This window comes from Mustela nivalis, assembly GCF_964662115.1.
Source record: "Mustela nivalis genome assembly, chromosome: 10".
Lineage (NCBI taxonomy): Eukaryota > Metazoa > Chordata > Mammalia > Carnivora > Mustelidae > Mustela > Mustela nivalis.
In genome coordinates this window covers 17,058,206-17,080,090 of record NC_139029.1, presented here as the reverse complement: position 1 = coordinate 17,080,090, position 21,885 = coordinate 17,058,206, and the positions used below count along the sequence as shown (strand labels likewise).

At 39.1% G+C, this 21,885-nt stretch overlaps 1 protein-coding gene across 36 annotated transcripts in view; it reads right to left on the bottom strand.

The window, feature by feature from the left end:
* The window catches only part of SRRM1 (serine and arginine repetitive matrix 1), a 31,088-nt gene extending 9,415 nt beyond the window's left edge, over positions 1 to 21,673 (bottom strand). The window contains exons 1-13 of one of the 36 annotated variants that reach the window (XM_082687960.1): positions 21,477 to 21,673; positions 18,494 to 18,583; positions 18,110 to 18,232; positions 15,823 to 15,993; positions 14,582 to 14,697; positions 13,082 to 13,285; positions 12,406 to 12,600; positions 12,004 to 12,123; positions 9,942 to 10,216; positions 4,863 to 4,943; positions 4,268 to 4,354; positions 1,986 to 2,130; positions 1,550 to 1,591 (exon numbers count right to left, since the gene is read on the bottom strand). In XM_082687960.1, coding sequence (XP_082544086.1) covers positions 1,550 to 1,591; positions 1,986 to 2,130; positions 4,268 to 4,354; positions 4,863 to 4,943; positions 9,942 to 10,216; positions 12,004 to 12,123; positions 12,406 to 12,600; positions 13,082 to 13,285; positions 14,582 to 14,697; positions 15,823 to 15,993; positions 18,110 to 18,232; positions 18,494 to 18,583; positions 21,477 to 21,497 — 1,670 coding nt within the window. In that variant the 5' untranslated portion in view covers positions 21,498 to 21,673. Of the gene's footprint in view, positions 1 to 1,549; positions 1,592 to 1,985; positions 2,131 to 4,267; positions 4,355 to 4,862; positions 4,944 to 9,941; positions 10,217 to 12,003; positions 12,124 to 12,405; positions 12,601 to 13,081; positions 13,286 to 14,581; positions 14,698 to 15,822; positions 15,994 to 17,695; positions 17,829 to 18,109; positions 18,233 to 18,493; positions 18,584 to 21,099; positions 21,256 to 21,476 lie in introns of those variants that run through there. The other 35 variants (XM_082687973.1, XM_082687991.1, XM_082687971.1 and 32 more) reach the window with 35 other exon arrangements.
* Positions 21,674 to 21,885: the final 212 nt, after the last annotated feature.

The following is a 21,885-nucleotide window of genomic DNA, read 5'->3' as shown; positions in this document are numbered from 1 at the left end:
CTCTGAAACATGCCAAGCTAAAGCTTTCAATTGTGTAGAAAACGTTCAGTAGTGAAGTTCCCTCTCAAATTCTGTGAGAGCCAGTTTCAGTACGCATCAGTATGTGACGCAGCCCTCGAATATGGAGAAAAGCAAGTTCTATCAGAAGGAGCCAGCTTGCTGCAGCAACCTCTGAACCACCACTTCACTAGCCCTGCTGGGAATGAAGACAAGAAGCTGCAGGTGTGACAACTACCTTTTTAAGTTTTTTGAGATAACTTCCCTTTTTGATCAATATCCCTTTTATCCTTTAAGTTGAGAAGTGTTCGATACCCAAAGACAAATATTTCAAAGTATGAAAAGTATCTTTGTTCAAAGTTTAAAGTTTATATGTGAAGTAATCCAAACCAGGCTGTTATGTCCCCATTTAAAAACAATAAATACTGAAGCACAGTTCCAAATAATTCTTTCTCCATCAAATCCTAGACACCTGACAGCAATTTCTAACATCAATAAAACTAGAGGCCTTTTTAAAGAATATGAACACCCTACAGCAGGGTAGTGAACATCAGTATTGATTTCAGTGTTCATAAATCACTTTCCAATGAAAAGGTAGTTTTATAAGGGGAGATTATGGGAGGGGGAAGGAATCTTACCACTAACCTGATTTTGTAAAACAACTTTTTAGCTGCTGTACCAGCAATTTTACAGAAGTCAGGGATAATTATATTGGAAACAGAATCCCTTGGAATCTAAATTTATTTTTTAAAGGTTTTTATTTTTTATTGTCAAATACTCCACAAAACAAATACACAATTTTGCTCCATCACACTGCTGACTAGTCCAAAGAATCTTTTCAAGAGAACTCTTATTAGTGAGACGACCAACACAGCTTCAAAAAGTGAGCTATAAAGAGGACAATGTGATAGTTTCAAGAAAGATACTCAGACAGTTAGCTGCAAAGACCCCCCAAAAGCAGAAGACTAATGAAGACAGTATAATGGCATAATGTCAACAACACAGGTCTAAGATCAGACTTTGTTACTTTATACCCTAAGAAACTCATTTCACTACTTCTGAGCCTGTTTTCTCACTTATGAGATAGGCCTAAATTTGAGATTTCTACTTATGATTAAGCTCTCAAGTGTTACAGTTTTACAGTCAGACACCTTAATCAAAAGGTTCAATGAAGATATGCAACCCACCTTCCTACTGTAGAGAACAATGAACAGGGCCAGAGACTCATGTTCATCTCATGTTTTTCTTGCTTTTCTGAACACCACCACAAAGGCCCTCCCCACTAAGTCTTAGGAGCTATTATGATCCTATCTCTTGGAAAATATCCAGGTACTATAACTACAAAAATCTAAGCTCAAATGGTACTGTAAAATGAACACCGTGTACATGTGCTATCGTTAATCTTAAGTGCAAAGAAATAAAATCAATTAAAACAACTGGGGAACTTCTCCACAGCCATCCCCACTGCATACATAGGGATGTGAACAGGTTACCTAAATAGCAAATCATGTCACTAAACTTGGCCTCATGTACAAAGTAGTGGCTAACCAACCTTTTAGTCACTGGCGATTGCCATCGCTTTCCCATTTGCATCCTGAGAGCAGTGGAGAAAAACAAAGGTCAAGAAATTCCATTCACCAAATTATTTACTTCAATGGAGTTAAGTATCACTAATGGCGATGTATTTTTTTTTTAAAAATGTTCAAAGATGGTTCAGAAGTTAATGCTATGGTTTCACTTATCTAGTCATGCAGACACAGGACATGGTGGTACATAACTTACCAAGATCTCACTAATAGTGATAACCACCAAATAAAGCAAAGAAAATGTCCCCAAGCCCCCCAAATCTGGCCATCTCCTTCTATGAGTCCTTGAAATGAAGGAATTAACAATTTTTAAAAATAAGACTGTAGCCCATCCCTTAAGTTAGAGAAGTTTCATCACAACCACAGACCACCAGTGAAGACTACTGAAAGAAAAGACATTACCGAGGGGAAGTCTCCTTCTGGCGCTTTCGAGGTGATGGAGAGGCACTCCGGGAAGGGGAATGTCTCCGCCGCCTGCCTACCTCACCATTCTTCACATGGGACCTCTTGGGTCGCTCATCTTCTGAGGAAGAAGAGGAGCCAGAATCTATAATTATACAATAAACAAAAATTACATTACATCTGTGCTTTAAAGCGTGTGCCCACATTTTCTGACTCTAAGCAGATGGGAGTGTCCAAATTACCAAGTAAAGCTCGCTTATGCAAGCAAGCATGTATACAAGCCATCAGTTCTGAAAAAAGTTATCATCGATATACCGTCAATGACTTAAAAGCCAAACATAAATATAAAATCATTATATAATTTAGTTATATAAATCATTCCTAAGGCACACTCCAATAGGATACAAGTGTCCCTTAAGATGCTAGTGATTTTCTGGGGTGCCTGGGTGGCTTAGTGGGTTAAGCCTCTGCTTTTGGCACAGGTCATGATCCCAGGGTCCTGGGATTGAGCCCCACATTGGGCTCTCTGCTTACCAGGGAGCCTGCTTCCCCCTCTCCCTGCCTGCCTCTATGTCTATTTGTGATCTCTGTCAAATAAATAAATAAAATCTTAAAAAAAAAAAATCTAGTGATTTTCCAAAAAACTAAGCTCAAAAAACACCTCAAGCAAGTACTTGATGCTTGTTACTCAAAGCACTTTCAAAACTACTGAAAGTTCCACTAGGATCTGAATACTTCTCACATCCTTAGCATTTACCACATACAAAAAAAAAAGTGACGGGGCGCCTGGGTGGCTCAGTGGATTAAGCCGCTGCCTTCGGCTCAGGTCATGATCTCAGAGTCCTGGGATCGGGTCCCGCATCGAGCTCTCTGCTCGGCAGGGAGCTTGCTTCCCTCTCTCTCTCTCTCTGGCTGCCTCTCTGTCTACTTGTGATTTCTCTCTGTCAAATAAATAAATCTTTAAAAAAAAAAAAAAAAAAGTGACAAGCCTTTCCTACAGGCCTGGTAGGAAATGCAAAATAAAAAACTTCGACTGCTTGCACCTGGTCTCCTTCACTTAAAATAACTAATAACTGTTTCCAAACACCAAAACTTAAATTTAAAATGAAGTCCCAGGGCACCTGTGTGCCTTAGTTGGTTAAGCATCCAACTCTTGACTTCCGCTCAGGCCATTATCTCAGGGTCTTGAGATCCAGCCCTGTGTTGAGCTCTGCACTGGGACGAGATTCTCTCTCTCTATCCCCTCTCCCATGCTTTCTCTATCTCTCCACCTCTCTCTTAAAAAAAAAAAGAAGAAGGAAATAAAGTCCCAAGTACCAAAACACCCAAGACCTATATGCATTTTTAGACCCATGATTAACTTCATGTTTAAAGAGCTTTTAATGGACTTGATTTTGCTGTGGGGTGCTTTGGTCTCTATATTGCAAATGAAAAGCAAATGCAGCACACTTAGCCTTGGTCACAAATACCCAAAGCTAGTAATATTATTAACTAAAAAATAAATACTGTTTATTATTTTACAGATATAAAGTACAGGAAACCTAGAAACAACCTAATGTCCAAGTAGGTGACTGGCTCAATAAATTACAGTGTATTTATTATTACAGTAAAAAGTTTTAGCTATTAAAAAAAATTAGATGATCTGGGGCACCTGAGCGCTTCAGTGGGCTGAAGTCTCTGCCTTTGGCTAGGGTCATGATCCCAGGACCCTGGGATTGAGCCCTGCATCCAGCTCTCTGCTTGATGAGGAGCCTGCTCCATACCATACCCCCTCCCACCCACCCCCGCCTACTTGTGATGTCTGTCAAATAAATAAATAAAATCTTAAAAAAAAAAAAAAAAAAAACCAGATCTAAGAACAGGGTAAAATATCTAGATATAGTAAGTTAAAAAGGGAGGCAACAAAGTCTGAGCTGATACAGGTTTTTTGGGGTTTGTTTTTTCTTTCCCTTTTAAACTATAGATTATATACATGGCACAAAAAAATTCTGAAGAAAAGCTTTCAGGAGTAAGACTAGGGAATGGTAAAAGAATATACTTTTCCAAATTTCATACCCCTGTATATTTACTATTGTACTGTAAAGATCTACTGTTTACAACAATTTAAAAGAAAATTAAGTTTTAAGAAAGGACTTAAAACCAAAATACTTCCTCCCCTTGAACAGATTTCTATATAGACACCTATTTCTCTTAAGTATGCTCACTACAAGGATGGAGATTTGTATCTGGAGTATTTTTCATGAGGATATACAAATAGAAAACAGTTGAATCCATATCCGTACCAGATGAAGACTGCTGGTTCTGTCGTCTGTACTGACGTCTCTGCTGCACAGAATCTGCCGCAGCCATTTTGCCACCTTTATCTTCTTCTGAAAGATGGATGCATTTAGAAAGTGTTTCTTTAGTTACGCATACAGAAAATGTAACGTACTTAAATTGGAAAATGGTCTCTTACACCTGTATCTCATTGGATCAAGCAATACAACTGTATAGATAATTTTTTTTTCTTACAAAAAAACTTCAGAATGCCAATTTAAACGCTGATTTTAGACTATGTTCACCAAATGTAATCAAAGTTTATTTACTATAGGTTAAGCTAAGCTCTATGAACTTTAACATATTTCAGATAATCATCATAAACCTAAAGGATGGTACTGTTACTTGCATTTCAGATGAAAGAAGTGAGGGTCAGATAAATTAAGTAACTAAACAAAAAGCAGTTAATCACTAAAGGTGGGTATTCAAACCAGGCTGGTCTCACTTTAAAGCCGTAGCTACTAACCACTAAGTCATATCCTTCTGACTTTCACCAGAGGGGATGATGCAATGTGCAAAAAATCTAATTAAGTTAAAAAAAAAAAAAACACGAAAACTTACCCGATTCAGATAACTCTACTTTTCTAGGCTTAGGTGCTGGTGAAGGGGACTCTCTTTTCTCAGTACCTTTATGTTTTGTCACTAAAAATAAGAAAAAAAATTTTTTTTCATACACAGGAAAGCAAAACAAAACAAACAAAACCACACAAGACCATGTCTTAATGGTACAACAGGTGTGACTATGCTTGTAAGTTAAATGTTTGGTGAAAGCCTTGAAAAGTACTATAATGACTTTTTAGTCATACAGATAATTTCTTCCAAGAGAAACCAGTTAAGAGAAACTGGGAGTTGCTGTTTCATAGCAGCAGCTCTGTATAGAAGACATGTGTAACATTCGACTCAGTAAACCTCTAGGTGCTACCCCACAACGTAAAAACCACTCAACTATGGAGGCCTCAACAGCACAAGAGCTTCCAAGCATGCAACCATACCTGGGTTCAGAAAAGTTGTAAAACTGATAAATGGTTAAGAAATAGATCTGATGAAATCTTCAAAAAAAGAGATTTGTTCTGGAGAAGAGGAATGAGTTAGCCACCAAGATACTAAAGAATCTTTCTGTACCAATACAACCTTCATCATAACATGAGAGATTTAAACTACCCAGAAAAAAGTAATCCCTCACAGCAGGAAAAATAATTAAACACTAAGGCTGGATTTTTTCAAGGCTTAAAAAAGCAGGGGAAGGCAGGGGTAGCACCTCAGAAATACACCGAAGGTAGTAGCAGAGCTGTGAGCACCTTATGAATTACCCAGCTTCTCTTTTCCAAATTACATGGAAAAATTAAGACAACTGTCTTTTGTATGCTTGCTGTATTAGCAAGCAGCACTAAGCACTGTTGATAGTATTACCCCCCATTTTAAAGGAGGAGAAATCTGAGGCTTAAAAAGTAACTTCAGGGCTCAGTGGGTTAAAGCCTCTGCCTTCGGCTCAGGTCATGATCCCGGGGTCCTGGGATTGAGCCCCACTTTCCCTGTATCCTTGGTCTTTCTGCTCAGCGGGAGCCTGCTCCCCCACCCCCCGCAACTGCCTCTCTGCCTACTTGTGATCTCTGTCAAATAAATAAATAAAATCTTAAAAAAAAAAGGTAACTTCAACTAAAATCACATAGATAATTAAAGTGAACTAGGATCTGAACCCAAGACTATTTCTAGAGCACAGGCTTTAATTTCCATCAATTAACAAGCTGTATTTATAATATCCATCTACTGCTTCAACTAAAATCAAAGTATATACAGATATACCCATTGATCTTACCATACAATTAACCTGAAACATCATCTAAGACCATGCTGCTAAGAACTAAATTTGAAGCCAATATGATCCCAAGAATCCTTATTTATCTGCTTTGTCTGATTAAAGCAAATACCACGGAATGTTGACCCAGAGTATAGATACATTTCTTTTAACACACTCTTGTACTCAGAATTCTGTAAAGGCTTATTCTAAGGGGCAGTAACTTTAGACAGCTAGTGATCTAAAACAGAAATCTCATCTTTGCTAAAGTAGTCAAAATGAATTTACAATCCTTTTCTTTTCTTTTCTTTTGGAGATTTGAGAGAGTGCATGAGAACAAGCAAGGTCAGGTGGGGCAGAGGGAGAGAATCACAAGCAGACTCCCTGCTGAGCATAGAGACCAAGGAACAGCTTGATCTCACAACCCTGAGGATCAGGATCTGAGCCCAAATCAAGACTATGATGCTTAACTAAGCCAACCAGGCACCTTTTTAAAAAAAATGCTATCTTTTAAATGAACTGCATTTTATTAATGTTTCTACCCAATAACCGTTTTTGACTTAGCACTGGATTTGGTAAACACCGATTAAATCCTAATGAGTTACCATGAAATATGGCAGCAAAACTGCATTTAAAACTTGTATTTTAGGGGCGCCTGGGTGGCTCAGTGGGTTAAAGCCTCTGCCTTCAGCTCAGGTCCTGATCCCAGGGTCCTGGGATCAAGCCCCGCATCAGGCTCTCTGCTTGGCGGGGAGCCTGCTTCCTCCTCTCTCTCTGCCTGCCTCTCTGCCTACCTGTGATCTGTCAAATAAATAAAATCTTTAAAAAAAACCCAACCCTTGTATTTTAACAAATTCAAAAGAAATAAAATACAAATGCTTTTAAACTATAAAGGAGTTGAGGCTATTTTTCTGGTCAGTACGCTGCACTTTAAAGTGATAGTTAATCTTCAATTCTTGAAAAGTTATCAGAGGCATCCAGTTATCTATACACCCCACATGTCCAAGTTACCACATAAGAGAACTGGGTTCCAAAATGTGTTTGGAAGCCGCCTCAATGTCAGAATGCATTTACCTCTAAGAGACATTAAAAATGTGGCTATATTTGCAAGAGAGTTGACAAATGCCAACTGAATAAACACGACTGAACTAGAACAAACATATTTTTCCTTACAGATATATCCATTTGCGACTTTATCTTGATCCAATCTCTCATGAATGGTTTAGCTATAGTCTACTGTCAGAACATTCATACTCTTAGAACAAGTACATAATATATACCCCTATGCTGGTTTAATATGATTGAATTGTAATATTAACAGAGTTAATATTTCATCCGAATGTGTTTATCTAGATGAGAGTTTAGTTTATTATGTTAATGTTTTATTTTTAGCATTCAAAGGGCAAAATCATTCTAGCATAAAGTCAGAATCTTCTAAATAAAAAAACAGAATTTTAAATTTACTTCAGTATTCCTATTAATTATTAATCTCCCAGACTTGTCAAAATGATCACTTATAAAGATAAATCAGTTACCAAAATTGGTGAAATCATCATCTACAGAACACAGTTTATAGGATTAAACTGATCTATCCTAAAACTTTAATAGGCATAGATCCTCTGTAAACATACTTCATTAAATATCCTACTGATTTCAAAGCACTACTTTGTGTACTAAGATAATGCCAATTTAACTAACATGCCACTGACTGTAAGATGCTTCCTGAAGATCCTTTCAGATGAGAATGTACAGTATACTCCAAATTATTTACCTCTAAATTCCCCCAAATACTTTCCCTGTATCCTTCCTACTCCATTTGCTCAATATTAAAAGTCCTGACTGATAACTACTACATGAAATATACAAGTAAAACCTATTATACTTCAATGGCGTTACTGATCTTATTAGTCATGGAGTATCCTAAAAAGGAATTTCTGAAATCACTTCACCAGGTACAGAAACTAAAGAACTTCACCCTGCCCTCCATCTCCCACCTCTAGCCATCACAACAACATTCTGGGGTAGGAAAGTTGGGCAAGGTCTGCATATACTTTTCTACTGGAAAATGAGAACCCAAATTTTAGTCTTGGCTGGTTGACCTTGACCAAATACTTAACCTGAGAACCGGTTTCTTGAGGACAGTCTCTAAAGTCTGTTCTACTTCTGAAATTTCATCACACAGGACTGGGATCATTTTACTATAAAATGTTATTTCCAAGTAGTTAAAGCCAAATTCAGCTTCAGCAGACACAAGGCAGTCTCTGTATATTGCCCACAGTGTACCTCTTTGGCTGTGTTTTGTTTGGACATGGAAGACCTATCCCAGAATCCATAGGTATATAACTAGGTCTTTGTCTTCTACCCTGACTTATTTCTCTCCTAAGCGCATACCCACTATGACTTTTTTTGAAAGCAATGGCCCACTCCTCTTGACAATATATCAGAACCCAAGAGGTTGGTGCCTGGGTATACTCTGAAAAAACTTAATTCTTAGAATCTATTTTAACAAAGATTCAGTCCTCCTGTTCAGATAATTTTATTACTCTTTGGCTATAATGCAAATAGAAAAATCCTAACGATGTGTTTTTATAAAATAAAAGGTGGAAACTTTTGTAATGTTTTTTCACTAGAGAGCTTTCTGGCTCCAGATAAAGGGGGAAAAAAATCAGAAATGCAAACTACCTCATAGAAATAGAAAACATTGGTTAGGAAGTGGGCATCAGATTTGGACATGGTGGCTGGAAACTACTGAAGCTGTCCTAATTTTGAACAAAAGGACAGGAGGTTATGAAAGTAAGTGACCGTAAGGCCCCCTCTCATACTTAAAGTAAGTCTGAACCTGGAAGACCCAAACGTCATCCAGCTATATTTAATGATACGGTCACTACATTGTTAAAATTCAGAAAATAATCTACATATTACTCTTTACAGATTAGCCTTATCTGCCAGTACCTCAACACTCTGATGGCTTCTCTATATCTCAATAAACAGTCAGAACTGTGCCCATCCCCGTTTTTTTTTTTTCTAACCTGAAAATTTAGATGTGATCAGAACAAGCCTGGTACAGCTCAACCTACAGACTGCTTCTCAAAAACCAATTTCTACAGCAGCTTTCAGGATTTCCCCTCCCCCACTACTCACCCTTTAGGCTATCATCTCAGCCCTAAACACCAGAGGCCCAATGCCAACAGATCCTACTGCTTTTCTCCTTGTGTATTTATGCTAAAAGAATAGCTCCCAATATGCCACAACCCTCACTCAGACCAGTACACATTCTACTTGCCTGGCAGGATCACAGATCATAAATTCCTCAGAAATCCATCTGCAGAATAAACCAAGGACAACACTCAGAAGAACCCTGCCTAGAGCCTAAACTAAAAAACAAATCAGCTTTTAAGAGGACACCTTGTTCTTTCCTATGTGGCCAAGAAAGAATTAAAACAGAATATGAAGTTCTCAAGTAAGATATCAAACAAAAAAATCTCCAGGGGAAAAAAAGCTAACTAGTCTCATAGTAATAAAATGATCCCTTAACATGACAACACAAACTTTGATAAGTCACCCCAACTCAGCCCACGGGCAGGTCATGTATTTCCCCACCTACTTGCTGCCAGAGGGCAACTGCTAAAAACAAAACACATTTACACGTAAGCTATTTCAACAAACCCCAAGAACTTAAAGCAGGAAAGAAAAGGTGATAAGCAAATTTACAGAGTATCACATACACAAATATTACCCAGCTACTTCACACTCTGAAGGGAGAAGGGGCAGCAACAACTGACTGGGCACTTTGTAGCCAAACGAAGAACAAATGAACATACTGTTTTTATGCTTCTGATTTTTACCTTTACCTGAAGTTCTCCCTGGAGAGACAGAAACACGACTTTTTCTTGTACGGTTTGACTGCTGGGGTGTTGGGGAATGACGAGTTTTTGGCGGTGGAGTTGCTGGAGGTGATGGCCTATGCCTTCGCCTGGGAGGACTCGCTGAAGGAGATAACCTACGAGTTTTTCGAGGGGGGCTGGATGTCCTCTTAGGAGGCTTCTTTGGCGGTGACCGGGAACGAGACGAAGAGGATGATGAGCTACTTCCAGACAAGGATGCTGATGAACGCCGTCTTCTGTGGAATAAGTATTCACATTCATTAACTGCATATTTGTCAAAAATGACCTTAAAGGTTATGTACAGTTTACACAAAAATACAGCTATTTTTATCCAACTTTTGAGTTTATGTAGCTAAGCATATAAGTAAGTTTAAAAAAAAAAAAATGGGAAACAAAACCACAACCTAGGACAGGAAACAGCTAGTTCTGAGACTAAATGTGGGTAACTTATTCTGGTAAGCGCTTCCATCTGAGTTGTCTTTCCAGTTATGTCACATTGAGTGCTAGTCTCTTCCTTCCTTAGGAAAATCACCACTGTTTGGAGTTTGCATTCAAAATTTGGGTGGCAAAGTATTTTCCATTTAATAGCACAATGTCAAACAACCTTTAGGTTGCATTTTTTTAAAAAAACATGTGCAGCAGGGTTAGGAATTCATTTAGCTACATAAACTTAGAAGCAGGGGCCTCTCGAATTCTGCGGCAAATCTGTGGTAAGTTCTGTTGCAATTATGTGTACCTGCAGAATTCACCTTTGGCGGAAGAATTCCTGAGAACCTGAAAAAAAGGAAACCCTACCTTAAGTGTGAGATAAAAACTGGCTGAAAGGGAATCTTACACAATCTGCAAAATATTTTGACTGCTAAATGGCTCAGTAAGCACAATTAAAACATGCTGTTTGCAAAACTCCAATATAAGAAATAGCTGTTTCCACTAATCTTGTATTAGAAAGCACCAGCATTACTTTTCTCCTAAAAAATAACCAATTTTAGAAAAGCGTGATGCCTAAATCAACTGACCATTTACACCGTTAGTCTGTCAATAGTTAAAAACCAAGTATATCATTTTTAGCAGTAGTCATAAAAATGTTTCACTGTATCACAACAACACCCTCCCCAAATGTTATCTTTTGAAAAAATACGGGACTCTGAAAAACCTGACTGCAGAAACAAAAAATCATGGAGCTCATTATTTCCCCTCTGTATATCCAAGAGATTCATACCCCTGTAAAAATCTCAAAGACCCAAATACAAAAACTTCCATGCTAAGTATAATCTGAAGCACAATCATCACAGCTCCTTCCAAGGAGGTAAAGAAGGCTCAAAACTCTGCTACCAGTGCACCAGGCCTCCACTTTAGGCAGATTTGCTAAAAGGGACAGATACAAACATTTTTCCTCATGCCAATTTTAAAATGATCTTTAAACACAGAACATTCGTACTGACAGGGTTACTTCTATGTCTAATCTCTTCAATAATACCTAGACCTCAAACTGCTAAAAATTGGCTATATCCACGAGATGGGATTATGGGTAATGTTCCCGTTGTTATTTGTTTGAAATTTTGTAAACACTCGTTTTTATGAGAAAGAAAACATTTAAAGCAAAAACGTAATTGCAAAAAGGTTATTTTAATATTGGCTAAAAGTAGCTTAATGGCTCTGTGGTCATCTGCTTTTCAAAAGCCAGTGATAACGAAAAACCAAAGGAAGAGTGAGGGTGGCAAATTCCCTCATCCCTAGGAGATCTTGGAGTCTAAAAGGTAAGTTAACACAAAGTATCAGTAAAATGGTCATTTGTTTTCCCCCAACACTGCATTATGTTTTTGTGGCAATTAAACCTCAAATGAGAGGCTCTTTCAAAGGCATCACCTAGTATCACTCACGAGCTTTTTATTCCATGGGGACATTAATTCAAACACTACTAGCCTAAAGCAAATGCGGTGCACTTTCATTTACTGACACTTCCAAATTTAAAAAGAAAAAAAGAAAAGAAAGGAAAAAGAACAAGAAAAAAGAAAGCCCTCACCGTCTCACTGGAGATCTACTCCTTCTATGCCTGGGTGGAGGTGGCATTCGTCTTGGTGGGCTTCTTCTTCGAGGAGATGGCCGCCTTCTCGGACTTGGCCTCCTTCTAGGTGAGTATGATCTGCCATAACAAACAGAATTAGAGCCTGAATAAACGAGAACAAGGGAAGAATTCCTTGACCGCTTTCTCAACAGCTGTATTTTTAAAATGGACTTCAAGGCATACAGTTTTCCATTTATGTAGAGATTTTTATGGTGCACAGAAAATGTCCTCAAATTCTCTCTGTAGGTCCAAAGAATAACATTTGTACTAAATGCTCTCTCTTGCTCTGAAATTACTTATCTAATTCTACCCAGAAAGTAGCATGTAAAACCCAAGATCTGTATCAATCCTGAAGCTCACCTTGATCGGGATCTATGACGTCGCCTAGGTCGAGTATGAGAAGGAGAGCGAGACCGTGTCCGGGATCTTGATTTGGAACGTGACCGAGATCTTGGTCGGGTCTTCTCCTTCTCCTTTTCTTTTTTGGAATTTTTCTCTGGAGAAGGTTCTTTAGGCTCTGGTACAGGTTCAGGTTTGGGAACTTTCAGGATGTCACTGTAGAAAAAAAAAGCTGATTTTTTTCCCTTCTGCAGTTCAGACTCCCAAGTCATAATACAATGATGTAATAAGGTTATTTTTCTCTTTAAAATGTTTTCAAAATCCATGAAGACTTCTCCTTAGCTCCAAAAAGATATATACACATCAGTGAAAGTTAAAGAGCAACCAACAATTCTAACCACATACATTTTTAAGAGTATACAGTTGTCCACAGTATTGGGGAAAAAAAGCAACTCACAATATATAAAATCTCAAGAAACAATACAACCAACCAATAGCACTGGTCATCTTTAGGGTCCTTTACTAAAACTTTCCTGTAGAGCTAGAATCTTTTCAAACAGCTGATTTTATGATTTAAAAAATATAAAAGGGAAATAATCAAGTGATTCTGTATTTGTAACTCAGAGCTATTCTATTGGCAGTCAGTGAGCAATAGCCTAAAACTGTGATACTTATAAATGAATTTTCATGTACTTGCCTAGTAGAAGTGGCCTCTTGTACTGAAGGTTCTTTTACTTTCACTGATGGTTCTGGGAGCTCTGGAGTTTTTTCCTTCTTTTCTGGAGCAGGGGAAGGACTCCGGCTCTTGGTTCTGTGACGGGGAGATCGAGAATGACTGCGCTTTCTCTCTCTCCTGACAGGGGAAGATCGTCTTCTAGGGGAAGGAGATCTGGATTTGCGTCTAGGATGAAAGTAATGTTTTTAAGGTTTTGTATCATGTGGATTGGGAGAAGGTCAAAGGGGAAAGTGAGAATTAATCTTTTTAAATACAACACTGCTCTTTACACCTGAGAAATTCTTTATAAAAATAAGGTATCCTGTCATCTTTATTTAACAGGGGAAGGGCCAAAAGAAAACCAGGAAGGCAAACAAACAAAGGGTAACAACATTTTCTGGTATTCCAGTTGTAAGAGGAAAGCATTGACCTAGGACTCTAGATTTAGATTCTTAATCATTCCCAGAGATGAGGAGACCAAAGACCTACTTTTCAGAGGAAGAGGATGCTTGAAAGTAAAGAGATATTCCATGATAACAACTCAAACCCAAACAGCTTAGAGGCAGACAGCTCCCACCACAGAGTCTGTCAGGTAGTCTAGGAATTCCAGAAAAATGAATAGTACCATTAAAGTAATGGGCTCTTTGGAAGAGAAAAGAAATACGTCAAACCTATGGAGCCTTTTTGAAAAAGGAGAAGTCCCCTTTCCTTTACAATGGCTTCCCTAACTTGATATCAAACAGCAAATCTGGTTCATCAATAGCCAAGTAGTTATCAGAGTGATGTGCTTAACTCTAAAAACAGTACTTCTTCCCTGAAAAGGAGGTTTTAATATCAAATATACAAATTAAAATGAACAAAGAAATTTCCTCCTCCCTTTACTAATTCAAAAGATTTATGCAAAAAAATTACCAGAACTCTAACAATGAAAAGCCTAGTAGAATTCTCACCTTTCACCACAAATACAGTAGAAGCTGAGTCGTGGGTTTAAAAATGGAAACCTAACCATAGCCTCATTGGAAGAAGAAGAAAACAAATAAATGATCTGTTTTGGGTTCAATACAACCATCTAAGAAAAGCAGAACAGGGAATTAGGCAAGTATAATATGAATAGCTAATGGGCACAGATTTCTAATAAAAAGGAAAGAAAAGAAGTAGAATAGATTAAAACAATTAAATGCCGTATTTAAACAAATCCAATATGGAAGGCAAGTCTAGACTATGATTTAAGAATTAAGACTTGTATAATTCATCAGGACTTTAGAGATAATTATCGTCAAAGGATCAAACTCAAACAAAACAAGTATTTTAGCCCACAAACAAGCCTTAGTCCACCGTGAAAATTGCAGAAAATGGAAGAAATTCTCTGAATAGTGCTATTAGCTTCCTTTTTAACTATGGAACTTTCTAGACACAGAATACTAACTTTACTAACATACCTAATGTTTGCATAACATTAGGTATATGTGTGTTGTAACATACCGTCTTGGGCTTCGAGACCTCTCCCTTTTTTCTCTGCTGCTTTCTTTTTCTTCCTTATCCCTCTTATCCTTGTCTTCATCTTGCTTTTTCATAGAAGCCAACTTTTCTTGTTCAATCTGCAATGATCAAGTTTTCAAAGTAAACATAGCTGAACATTTGAGATCAACAAACAAACTGAAGACTTTACACCCCTGATAAATACCAATGCTATAAATCACTTAATTGGCCTCTGCTTTTCAACAAGACTATTCTTAAGTTTACTTTAAAAAAAAAAAAAGAATCATTTTCGGTGCACCTGGGTGGCTCAGTTGGTTAAGCCACTGCCTTCGGCTCAGGCCGTGATCCTGGGGTCCCAGAATCAAGTCCCACATCAGGTTCCCAGCTCCACAGGGAGTCTGTTTTCTCCCTCTGACCTTCTCCCCTCTCATGCTCTCTCTCTCTCACTCTTAAACAAATGAAATCTTTAAAAAAATTTTTTTTTCACTTTCATCTTACTCTTTGGTGATTTAATATACACTGCTCATGTGAAGAACCTGTGCTTACTTTTTACATTGTTATTAAAGTTCAAATTTTCTTCTGAGCTAGAAGTATGCACATATTAAGAAAAAATTTATCAGGCGCCTATGTGGCTCAGTCAGTTAAGCGTCCACCTTCAGCTCTCATCATGATCCCAGGCTCCTGAGAAGGAGTCCCGCATAGGGCTACTTGCTAACTGGGGAGTCTGCTTCTCCCTCTGTCTGTCATTCCCTCTTCCTGCCACTCTCCACTGTGCACCCAGAGGTGCATTACTCGCTTCCTGACAAAATGTTAAAGAAAAATGTATTTGCCCAATTACTGGGCTCTGGAAAAATGACATTTTACTGAAAGATTTTACTTATTCCAGGGAGAGAAAGCAGGCTCATACACATGGAGAGGAAAGAGCAAAGGGAGATGGTGAGGGAGAGAAGCAGATACCCTGCTGCACACGAAACCCCACTGGGCTGGACCCCACGACCATGAGCTCATGACCTGAGCCAAAACCAAGAGCTGGGATGCTCAACCAACTGAGCCTCCCAGGAACCCTGGAAAATGACATTTTCAACTCAATGTCTGGGTTGGGGTTCGGTGGAAGGAGTGGAGAATCAAAGTGTATGTTTGAATATATTACAGCAAAGCAGAACAACATGCTGATCCTAGCTCTAAGTCATATAAAATTTAAAAGTGTCTCTCTCAACATTACAGAAAAGTAAAAAGGCTATTACTTGTCTCTGTTTTATTTCTTCTTTCTTCAGTTCTAGAAAAGCAGAAGGGATTCCAGCGATGTTTTCTTGCGCACTTAAGAGGAGGGGCCACAGTTCTCCCATAAATTCTCTAGCATTTTTTCCATTCAAAAACCCAGTCAGGTTGATTTGCATCATTTTGGAGTCTGGATTCTGCAAAAAGACATGACAGGAAGAGAAACAGGTTACTTCAAAACAAGCCAACCAACCAACCTAAAACTCATTAAATTAGTATTTTTTAAGTCTACCATAGGGGCTTAAATACATATAATATATTCTTTACTATTTAAAAAAATATTTCTCCCTAACAGCTTTTCAGCAATATAATCTCTAGCACAATTACCAAATTCTCTCTCTCACTCTACCAAAAGCATCAGAGCAGCCTATTAATCCTCTGTGGATTTCCTAAGTATTTTTAGACTATGTGGCTGTTAGTGGGTCTTATGTTTACTAACTTTAAAAACCATCATAAACATCCACAAATTCCTGTATTTACTAACAAGGAAAATGTTTGCTTGCCTGGGAATTTTCCCCCAATGAGAAACTGAAAAAGTACATAAACTGTTCACTTCTCTAACACTATGAAACAGCTTTCTATAAAATATCTACCATCCAGTTATGAAAACTAACAAGGTTATGCATGCACTCTGTAACTTTTGAAGACTAAGCTGAAAGCCTGAATTCTACATAAGGAAAATCTATTTTAACAATGCCTGAAATTCTCAACTGTCCACAAAGGGCTAAGAGGTCAAGTTTTCTCAAAAATAACTGGGTTTTTAAATTCTAAATCTGTTGTTCAAGCAACAAGGTCCATATAACAAGCACAGCTCAATAGCACAAAGCAAGTACAGATTCCAGGTGTCTTCAGTTTCTTCTTGGAACCTTGGGGGTTTGGAATCGCCAAGTCCCCTGTAGAGAAAGATGTTCCCTTGGCTTGCTTCCGACTCCCTACTGCAACTCAACCACCTTGAGTTTAATGTTATATCATTTATCTAAATTGCAAAAGACGAACAAGCAATAATGAGTACACAACCACAAAAAAAGAAAAGATTGTTTAAAAAAGTTCTAAACTTTAATCTCATGCTCACTACAAGGGGAATACTACCAGATACTTAGGTTTTAAAAAAGCACTAAAATACAAATCAGTAAAGCATTTCTCCAATAAAATCTATCTTTAATATTTTAAAAACGGTTTCCCACGTTCCTGGTTTTCTAAATAAAATGTATACATTTTATAGGAAGTGCTTTCTTAAAATTAATCTTTAAAAATACTCAAACAAATGTAATTACCAAATTATTTTAAAAATAGAAATACCTTATCAGTTGAAATGCCAACTGTTCTGTCAAAACACAAGGGCGAACTCTTTGGGAAAAGGATTAATGTAGAGGTAAATTCACATTGGTATATTTGCCAAAAGGTCATATGGTACATCTTACTATCCTTTGGGTTGTTGTGGCAAAATAACAAACTATCTCATAATAAAACTGTTTCTAAACATTAATTCTATCATCATATTATCTCATGAATGAAGAAGAAAGGAATAACTATATTAACTGTCTCTAATAATGCTTCCAATTTATTTCAGTCTGAAGTTTAAGCATAATGTAAACAAAAAAATCTGCCTAAAATGTTAATTGATGACCAGCTGACATGCAGCTACAACTAAAGACTTCAGTTACTTGATTATTTTAAAAACAATATCCAATCAAATCAGAATTGCCCCTCATGCTTCACATAAACGTCCATCTCATAATAGTATTTTTAAAGAGCAGTGTATAGATTTACCCAATTGCTCTTTCCTGTGTTTTTTTTTTTGTTGTTGTTGTTGATGTTCGGCCACTTTACACAACTCACCTCCAAACACACACTGCATCATCAAGGGAGTTGGGTCAGAGCGACATTGGGACACTCACTCTGCTGTGACCTAATAAGGTGATGGTGCTATACTTCAGACGCAAGGAATAACTTCCATTTTGGTTCAGGCCTTTTAAATCATAAATCACATTATCATTAGAAAATTGCTGTCAAAGTAACTTAACATGTAACAGCAAAATTACAAACAATAAGTTTGATTTTTCACCTGTGTAGCTTTCAAAACTATGTACCTTCACTAAACTTCCAGGCTTAATAGTTGTTTACAAAGTGAATTCTTTTCACAACAAACATTGTAAAATAACCCTCCTATATTTGTACTCCATAGAAAAATCGTTTTCCATAGATTCACAAAATTATGTCACATATTCAGAAGAGCCATTTGTATATTATTACCTTCACTTCCAGCTGGTTGAATATAAACTCAATCACAACATCATCTTCAAACCCAAGGATTTCCGTTACTCGTTTTGTTATCCAAGGCTTTATAACCTCCAAATTTACTTTGCTCATGTCCACCTGATAAAACATGCAAGAAATTCTTGAGTACAAGGTTCATAATTCTAAAAGAAAGCTCACTTAAGAATTCTGTCCAACCAAATTCCTTTTCAACTTATGAAATTTTTTGATGTAGCATGGTACAAAATGGCTCATTCTTGTGTGGTTATGCTAATCTGCATGAACTGTTGCTAAAAAGTGGAAAATGTTTAATTAAAACAGTCCCAAAATGTCTGAATCAACTGTGCCATAAAGGTGCAAAAACAGTTTTATCCAGAATACCTTTTTTTCTAGGCATTCTGCAAATTTCAGCTGCTTCAGTAGCTTCTTCTGTTTATTGCTGAACCGATTATCCTGCTCTGCACTTGTTCCCTGCAGAAAAAGAAACACATTTTAATTAAGAGTTCAAAGTTAAATGCTTACTTTTTAGCAGCTAATGATGGCTATGACCTTTACAGAAGAAAACAGTGATCAAGTAAATAAAAACACCACAGCTAACAACCATAGTAGAATGTATACTCTTTTCCCAACGAAGCTAACATTTAAAAAACTTGACTGTATTTTAAAATACAAGCTCACTGTAACAAATCAACCAATACAGCTGTTTATAACATAGTTAGCACCTCCCCCACAAAAAAGTTTGATGTGTATCTTTTTAAACTTTTTTCTAAGTTAAAAGACTTTTAAGGTTTTTTGTATAAATAAGAACACACTGAAATATTTGCTAAATATGTACTTCCAAACAAGACCACTAAATTTCATCCTCTTGTGACAACCAGTAAGTAGCATGCTTACAGAATTACTGTGGCAACACGTATAAACAGGGTGAAAAGGAAAAAGAAAATCACCCTAGGACTGTTTTCACAACTTGAAGAACTTGGAATGCAGGAAAAATACAGGTTTACCTTAATTAACTCACTCAATTTCAGCAATAACTTTGAAAAAAAAAGGGCTTACAAATACTATTTGAGACCATTAAGTGATCGCTAATTAGTCTGCATTTATTTGGCCATTACAACTGGACCAAATAACAAAAATAAATGGCTACATGATGTGAAATCTACTGACTGCACTAAACTGGCCAATGTCCCTTGGAAAATGATCAAGAACCTGGATCATTACTGGAAGGTAAAGAACCTGGATTAGAACCCCAATTCTGCCACTACTTAAGCCATATAATTCAAAAGAAGTTCCTTAACCTCTTTGAGAACGGTTCCTTACTTGCCAAAATCTACTTTGCAAGGGTTGCGTATCTCAAAAATAACGTATGTAAAGTAACTCGCATATGGCAGAAATTCAGCAAATGAAAGCTATCATTTCTATCTGGACTGAAAAATTCAGTTTACTATCTGGCTGGCTGTACTAACAAGGTAACTCCCTAAATTCTTTTAATTGGAGTTTAAATCCAGCCAACTCCTCTACGCAATTATAGGTAGTATATAAAAACACGCACCCTTTGCTTCCAAGTTTTTACTAACACCAAAAGCAAATGTTATTATAAAAATTTATTGACCACCTTTTTTCCTATGGAACTCCTTTCCATTGGAAATAACCGCCAACAGAAATAAAAAAATAGGCCTTTGTGTCAAAATACTACATTTGGATCATGGGACTATTGAGTACTCACTACAAAATATTTTGATGGAAATTAAAAAACGAATTCATCAACAGAATGAAAATCTGATAAACTCTCAATTGAAACTATCATTACAGAAATAACTACAGTATCATTTGCAAAGGATAGGAACAAACATTGCTTATTTTAAGTAGGTGCTTAGAATAATCTGTCCACTTTTGGTGAAAAATAAGTTGGCCCAGTTAAATTCAATTAAAGAATTTCAATATTGGCTTTAGAATGGCAAGAATTATGTTCTTTAAAACATAAAGAATTATGGTCTTTAAAAAGTCTTGGTCTTGGGGCGCCTGGGTGGCTCAGTGGGTTAAACCGCTGCCTTCGGCTCGGGTCATGATCTCAGGGTCCTGGGATTGAGCCCCACATCAGGCTCTCTGCTCAGCAGGGAGCCTGCTTCCTCCTCTCTCTCTCTGCCTGCCTCTCTGCCTACTTGTGATCTCTCTCTGTCAAATAAATAAATAAAATCTTAAAAAAAAAAAAAAAAGTCTTGGTCTTCCCCCTCTTCCAACTTTCCCTTGAAAAACACGCAAACCGAGAATTATATGCTCCAGGGAGTGGAAAGAGCCAACCAACGTTACATAAAGTATAAATTTCTACCAAAACCACTGGTCTCTCTATGCGGTCCCTCTGCATCAAAAAGCATTCGCAAACTCTAGTCCTTAGTGTCACTTCCCACCCACCTAAATCTCTACGAGGCAATCATTTCCTACAGGAGTGGAATATGGCACAAACAGGTTCCAGCAGTCCCAGCCTGAGAAACTCTGGGCCCTGGGCACCAACTTCGACGCCTGCAGGTGCTGGGCGCGCAGCCCGGGGAGAACCTAGGTAAGAGGCCCCTTTCCTCCAGTGCACTTCAAAAGAGTAAAACAAGCGCGGGGCGGGGGGTGGGGGCGGGGGAGACACCGGTTTGCGGTAAGGAGAGTTGATCCCCCCCTTGTCCCGGCCCCTATACACGTGCACACTTTGTGTTGCACCCGTTGCCCTTAGAGAGTCTCAGATTCAAACATTCCAACTACCTATTATCCGAGTTCCTCTCCCTAAAGGAATATTAAATTGGGCGGGAGTTCCCGCGAACTCTGACCCCGCGCCTTCGCAAAGACTTAGGACCAGGAGGGAGAACGGGGGGGGGGGGGGAGAGTCGGCGCTGCTCTCTTAAGAAAAGCCGCTGAACGCCGTTTCCTGTTCTCCCTCACAAGCTTTCCTGGGGCGGTACCCCCAAAACCGTACTCTCCAGGAACCTCCCGCCGCCAGTCACCTCAGGGCTTCCCTTCGGCCTCCCCCCAGGGACTTCCTCCTCGCGGCCCAACTAGGCCCCAGGACCCGGCGGCGCGCGCAGCTCGGCCTGCAGGCCCCACCAGGCAGGCGGGCGGCGGGGTACCGCTCCGGCCCATTCCCGCCGCCATTTTCCGGCGACCGTCGCTGCCGCGTAGGGGGGACGATCCCGGAGGAGGAGACTGCGCAGGGGCGCACCGGTCTCCGCCGCAGGGCAGGGGGGAGCGTCCGCTGGCACGAAAGATCATCAGGATATTCGAAGCCTCCCCTCGCTGACCACACCGTCCCGAGATTAGGCCCCCAGCTGGGCCTCACCGATGAGCCCCTCACCTCACCCCAGATCCCCGCGCTTCTACTTACGCGGAAGAATCCCGCGTCCATCTTGCTGCCTCGCTCGGAGATCGCTCCCTATCCCAAGATACACCGCGCCGCCGCGACGGAGGGCGGGACCGGCAGGGAAAGCCGAGCGCCGGGACGCAACGCGCGCCGCTCCACCCGCCCCTTCAGCCGACACGAGGCCGCGCCTGCTCAGTGAGGTGAGTACCCGCCACGCGTGCGCACGCGCGCCCAAGGGGGCGGGCTCCTGCGGTCTCCGAGGCTCCCAAGTAGCCAGTCCGGGAGGAGAGTATCGCGATCGCAGCCAATGAAAACAAGAGAGAGTGTCGTCGGGTGGCCCCGCCCTGCGAATCCTTTTGTGGCGCCGGATCAGCCTTGTTCGCGCAGCGTGACTTGACCCATCCTTCGACCCGTAGTGGAGGAGGCCTCCCGC